Source organism: Acyrthosiphon pisum, chromosome A1 (assembly GCF_005508785.2).
Source record: "Acyrthosiphon pisum isolate AL4f chromosome A1, pea_aphid_22Mar2018_4r6ur, whole genome shotgun sequence".
Classification (NCBI taxonomy): Eukaryota; Metazoa; Arthropoda; class Insecta; order Hemiptera; family Aphididae; genus Acyrthosiphon; species Acyrthosiphon pisum.
The window spans coordinates 124,171,277-124,177,861 of record NC_042494.1 but is presented as its reverse complement, the minus strand read 5'-3'; the positions used below and the strand labels follow the sequence as shown (position 1 = coordinate 124,177,861).

Below are 6,585 nucleotides of genomic sequence, written 5' to 3'. Positions count from 1 at the left end.
GCCTTGACGCCGCACAAATATGCCGTGGCTGAACATGCTGAATCGGCCACTTGATTGTCAACGCAATACGTCTATTCGTGTGGACGAAACCGATTTGGTAAACGTAAAATAAAAGGCCTATACAACGTGTACTTATTCTAATAACAATTGTTTTGTTATCAAATTAATACCTTTGATATTCCGGTGAACGGAAACTGTTCGAAGCTCAGGTGTTCGCTTTCGCCAGACGTGTTTTGTAACTGGCCTTTGTATATGCGAGCGGCCGTCAATGTTGTCAATGACATACCATCTCCCATAAACAATATCACATTCTTCGCTTTGTTCGTTCGCAATGGTTGTTTTGACTTTTCTTCCAACATTCGTTTTCCATTTTCAATCCAGAATTTAGGATCTGGCAAAGAATTTAATTTTTATAAATTATTATAGACAAAGTGCATTTAGAATTAATGAATGTGGTGAATTTATTTTTGTAAAATCTTAACCTCTAGTTTCAAATATTATTGTTTTTACATACAGCTTTGTTATCATATAATCAAAGCTGTCACCCAACTGCTATTAAAATATTATTAAATTTATAAAGAAGACTTACATAACTAATCTCAAGTTAATAAACCTCTTGAAATTATGAGTATTAGGTTGATAGTTAAATATTGTATGACTACAATTTAACAAGCTACATAATATAATATTCGAATGGGATATCAGAAATCAGAATATTATGTCAATTTTGCTTTCCATTTATTGTGGATTGCATAAAAATAGAATAAAATGTGTGATAAATATTTAACAATCATACTATTACTTTTGTTATTCTTTTTAATCATGATGAATAATAATAATTGCTATATTATATTTTAGTCACAGCGGTGTGTTTATTATATTATTATGTAATAATGTGGCCTCGAATATAAAATTACAAATCACAATATAAGGCACACCACGTGAACATTCAAGAACATCGTAAATCAAGCATCTACTTACGTAATAAAAACGAAATAAACTTTGTATATTATAGGAATACACATAGATATCAACATTATGTATAGGTCCCGGATTTCAATGTAAAGTGCATTATTTTTTGAACTCTCTAGGTTCTAGGTTCTGTGTATTCCAAGTATATATAATTCATTTCATACTTTCATGTAACAGATACTTCAAAGGTGAAACTTTTTATTTTCCAGTTTTAATACAATATATTATAATTCGTTGTACGTACAAGCTTTAAGTAAGAATTAAAAGTATTAAAATATAATATTATTATAGGCAAAGTACATGAAGTAATGAATTTAGCTTCTTTTTTTTAATATAATAAGACAATAACAATTTTTGTCCTCTTGTTTAAAATATTATTTTGTACTAGCATTACTCGCTTTACAATAATATTACTGAATGCTAAAACAAATTCAAATGTATATCATGATTTTAATGAGCTAAAAAAATAGCAACGTGTTTCTTATTCAAACTATACATTTAATGTTTTGATTGACAACATTGTAAAAAAATTACTTTTATAAAGTAAACGACCTAAAAATATATTATATTTAAATTAGTTAAATTATCCATTTAACAAAATTAACATTATAAAATAATACAATATGCATATAATGTTTAGTTTCCCATACTCTACTTGACATAAACATAAATTCTATTATAGTTTATACCAAATGTTTATAGTATAATAATATTATGTATATCTATCTTATTTTTATAACATAGTAAACGTTTGGTTACCAAATAATATTAAATCGATTAGATAACTACGGGTGTACCTGACTCCTGAGCGGTGGCGGCTGCAGACACCTGTAGCGCACAGACCAAAAAGCACATGAAGAATGTCCACATGATTGATTGGTTGACAGATGTGTCACCAAACTTATTATACCTTATATGGTAGATTTCAACACTTATTTCCGTAGACGTAAGCACAAAAGAAATAGATGGAGGTAAAATCGTTTTCACCTCAATATTTCACTGCCTAGTTTATTGGCGTACTTAAATACTACGAAGCATGGCATTAAGATATTCTTTGTTTATGAACTATTTTACCATGACAATATACCTTTTAACACATATAATCGTCATTAACTAAAATACGTTCAGGCTTTGGCGTACAAGTACTACATTTTAGTTTAAAATATTATTGATTAACGTAATCTGGATAAAGCTAATAATCTTTTTATTGATTTTGTTTTAATCTTTGGTACAGCCACAACCGACGAGGTTAATACAACATTAATATGTTATCGATACTTGAAAAAGCAATGGGTTGGGAAACGTAAACCCTAAACGGTATCGATAATCACGTTTTTAACGTCAAGAGCGAATAGGTGTAAGTGTTTAAGCCAGATAATCCCTCCACCGTCTCTATCAGAAGTAGTGAACTTTTTAATATTATGGATATTCTTATTCGTCGTATAATATTAATTTTATCACATTACTCAAAAACTGAATGTCTGATTAATTACCATATTTTATTTTATTTTATTTTTCGTTTTCGTTTTTCGTTTTTATAAAAATTTGTATTTTTAAATACGTAGGTACTTAATATTTATAAATTATTATTTTAAAAAAATAGGTATGCAATAATTCATTTCTTATTTAATAAAACATTTTTTTCAAAATTATAACTGAAATGGATATGTTAAATTTGTTTTCAATAATAAATTATTGTATAGGTACGAAAAACAATTCTGAGTGGACAGTGCATGTCAGACTTTATTTCTTATGATAATGTTAAAATATTGTATAATATAAGACAATTCAATGTGTATAAAAATTAAAAACAAACGTAATACGTTTTATTTAAATAGATTTCATCAAAAAAAAATTTCAAATGATTATAAAAATAAGCATAACTACGTATTTTTGGTATTTTTAAATCGCTATAAGAATAACTTATAACTTATAAAAACCTTGTATATTGTACTTTTGTATTACTATAATTTAAAACTATTTTACAGGAAAAAAATACATTTTGTTATAAAAAAATAATATTAATCTATACAACAAAATATTGGGTTTGACCTTATTGATAATAATTACTACAATTGCACCGGCAAACGTTACCATGGAACATATTAATACCAACGTCCTAATTGTTATCGTTTACGAGGCATTTAATTGTATTACATTTTTTTTATTGTTAATGTTTATTTCGTTAGGTACCTACCTATGTTAATTGTGTAGCTTTAACTGGCGCCGTTAACTCTTCGTGACGACAATAGGATTTTTATTTCAGAAATAAAATAAATTACCAACGTATAAGGTATACACAGCGTCCTTGCATAGGATTATTATTATTCTATAACGTATTTACTCAAAACATAATATTGTTATCTTATCTAACACGCTGAATTATGGCAGAATAATGAGACCTACTAATTTTTTCCTCGTAAAACACTGCTGTGATTAATGTGACGGTGAAGAGTAGTGTTGTAATGTATGTGTGTGGGGAGGGGATACTACTCTGATTTAACAATTTAATTGTATTTACAACCCTATATTAGAGTGTATTACACGTCTTATATTACACCATTTTAAAACGACGCAAGTTCTTCAAGAAAAATATAATATTCAATTTAGATTTCGAGAGCTGTGTAACTGTCATCCGAAAAATTTTAGTTTGTTCGTTTATGGGTGATTTAAATACGTATTTGTGTGCGAGCTGAGCGCGCGTCGCATACGAAATATTATAATAATAAGTATTCACACACGTTTACAACGCGATATGCAAATTACGCTGTCACGTACAGAGACCACTTTCGTGCGAATATTTATTAGACCGATATATCTATAAACTAATAATCAAAGTAAAGTTATCCAGACCGGGAGAAGACTTAGAATGGTGTAATCGAAGAACGATTTTTTTATTCCCGTGGAGAAAACTCTAGTGGAAAACCCAATCTACGTATAGTTTAACGGGCATTTGAGTTAGTAGGTGTTACAAGGGATACACTTGTTAAAGTTGTCAGTTACTAGAACGTCTATGTCATGAAAGAAAATGTGAAGAAAAAGTAAAAACGATTACACAGACTTGCACAGACTTTTTACGCTATGTTTGCTGCACACGTCTTTAACGTTTATTAAATTACGAACAAATTCTAACCAGCTAGATGAATTATTAAAATCTAACATTTGCATTGTGTAATAAATAGTTTAAGCCGACAAAGTACAGCACACAATTTCTAAAAAGTTCCAAATATTTATTGACACATTGTATTTTATTAAATCATGTACCTATACAATACAATTTTGTTTTTCATCAATAAATTTAGAACACGTTTCTAAAATTAATCATTATAGATGTCTATATTATTTATTAAAACTAATAATTTTAATACGGATTTGGGCTATTAAAATTCTAACCGATTACCAATTAAACATGTTTATAATTCACGAATGTACATTCATTAGGAGTTTTCAGAAATTCCAATGAACTAACCACTAAAGGGTCATAAGGTATTCGGCTAGAAATCAACTATTCAACATTGATCGGTGGTCGGAAGTAGCTGTTTCCGCTGAAGTCAATACCTGTTGCGTAAATTAAGTACTCCGGACGGTGGTTGTTTACGTTTATAAAATACAACTCAGTACTTCAACCAACAATAGCGTTACTATATTCGATCACCTACTATTCGTACTTATAATATATTATTATATAATACGTAACAAACATTTTTATTATTATTAAATTATTATGCACAGCAAATTTGTTTATAATATATTATATGAAAATTAATGGATGTTTATGGGGCTTATATAGACTTGTGAAATACTGAACTAATCAGAACCAAATTTCGCACACATATTTCTCGGAGACTTGGGGAGCATTCATAGCTTCATTTTTCGATCCCTATAAGATTGTGATTGGGTGGCTCACACATTAATTTCGTTTTAGTTCACGAAAATCGAATATTTCTTTTGCTGCCTTTGGTTACAGAAAATAATTTTGTTATTAAAGAAATAAACACACAAAATAAAAACACACTTTTCTATAATCTATACGTAAAAAAGGCAATGTCCGTAGTATGTTTTTAGCTCATAGACTCAAAATTATTCGATCTTTGGGTATCAGTGAGCATGTTCTAAGTATTGATTGAACCAAATTAAAAATATATATACCGTGTGCTATTGAATAATCCGACACGGGTGGATTACCCATCTCGGTCGAAAAAGTTCACAAAACGGGTTACACCGACACCGATTTTCCGGTGAAGTACTCTAAAACTGATATACTCCAATATATCACCAATATATTTTTTTTTTGTTAATTTTTCCCTCGATAAAATCTGGTTATAACTAGTAATAAATAACTATAGGCAGAAATATAATCTTAATTATAAATAATACTATACTAGCCAATCTAAAGTCATAAAAATCATACGAACAAGTAGAATTCTAACACTCATAGCGAGAATACAGTAAACTGACGAAAACTGAACAAGATGATTTATGTTCTGAAAACACAATTTGCAATAAAAAGAAAGTATAATATATAACCTGCAGTAAACTTAAGAAGAATTAACACAAAAATTGACTTTAGAATCGTCAACTAGGTATATGTCTTGAATATTTAATTTTTTTAAATTAACTACCATAATATAATCTAATCCAATTATTCCTAATTTACAAATATATTTACGAAATTGATTTCTTCTGACCTCATACAATTTAAATCTTAGTAAAATTGTAATCATTGTCAATTCATTTTCTATATAACTATGAACTTACCAGAAATCATGTGCACCTGAAACCCACATGTTTCCCGTAAGTTTCCTTTCAATATTTTTAGGGTAATATTTAAAACTATATTGACTGGTTTTTTTCTAGTAAAAATCATAATATTATAAAATTATAAGGTTATAACAAAATGACAATTTTAAACCAACAGATAAAAATCATTACTTATAATATGATATAATTTAAATATATATTTAATGTAAATAATATTTACGACTTACAGATAAAAATGAGTTATAATGATATCGTCAAACTTTTTTTTTGAGATTTATAATCTAGCTTGTAAAATTCCAACGAGAGCCAACAATAATACTGCAAGAATAGTTTGTCCAGAAAAATTAAATGGTGAAATGGCACCACTGGTAGAGTCAGTGGTTGGGAAGTTCGTGGAAATGCCAGCAGCCATTGCCATACCAAGAGGAATTTGATTTTGCTCGTAGTTTCCGGTGAATAAATGTGACATAGGACCCCTCGCAAATACCATAACGTCATCTCCTCCGTGAGTCTCGTCGAGTAAATCGACCAGACTTGGATATACAAAGTCGACTTTGTCTAGAAAAAAAACAAACTAAAATTAGAATATTGAACGAAATATGTCGGCAATCGCGTTGTTATAATATTATATTCATTATAAATTACAATAATTGTGTTATTTTTGGTCCGTCGCTTTTGGTACAATTTTCAACGCGAAATAATAATAATAATATCAATACAATTGATAGAATTCGTGACAAAAAAAAAAGCGTCGTAGTCAAATAGTTTCGGTGTAATTACTTATAATATCTTCGTTGGTCACGTTGACTCTGTGACATGACGTGCTGTCATTTACGAAGGATTGTTTTGGAC

The 6,585-nt window shown here is 28.9% G+C and overlaps 2 protein-coding genes across 5 annotated transcripts in view; both read right to left on the bottom strand.

The window, feature by feature from the left end:
* Positions 1-6,585, bottom strand: part of LOC100169125 (alkaline phosphatase) — a 113,755-nt gene that overhangs the window by 27,107 nt on the left and 80,063 nt on the right. The window lies entirely within an intron of this gene.
* LOC100160260 (alkaline phosphatase) overlaps positions 1-6,585 on the bottom strand; it is a 132,124-nt gene that overhangs the window by 105,053 nt on the left and 20,486 nt on the right. The window contains exons 1-3 of one of the 4 annotated variants that reach the window (XM_029488224.1): positions 3,170-4,143; positions 171-391; positions 1-71 (exon numbers count right to left, since the gene is read on the bottom strand). In XM_029488224.1, coding sequence (XP_029344084.1) covers positions 1-71; positions 171-359 — 260 coding nt within the window. In that variant the 5' untranslated portion in view covers positions 360-391; positions 3,170-4,143. Of the gene's footprint in view, positions 72-170; positions 392-1,769; positions 2,085-3,169; positions 4,144-5,906; positions 6,292-6,513 lie in introns of those variants that run through there. The other 3 variants (XM_001943501.5, XM_029488223.1, XM_001943224.5) reach the window with 3 other exon arrangements.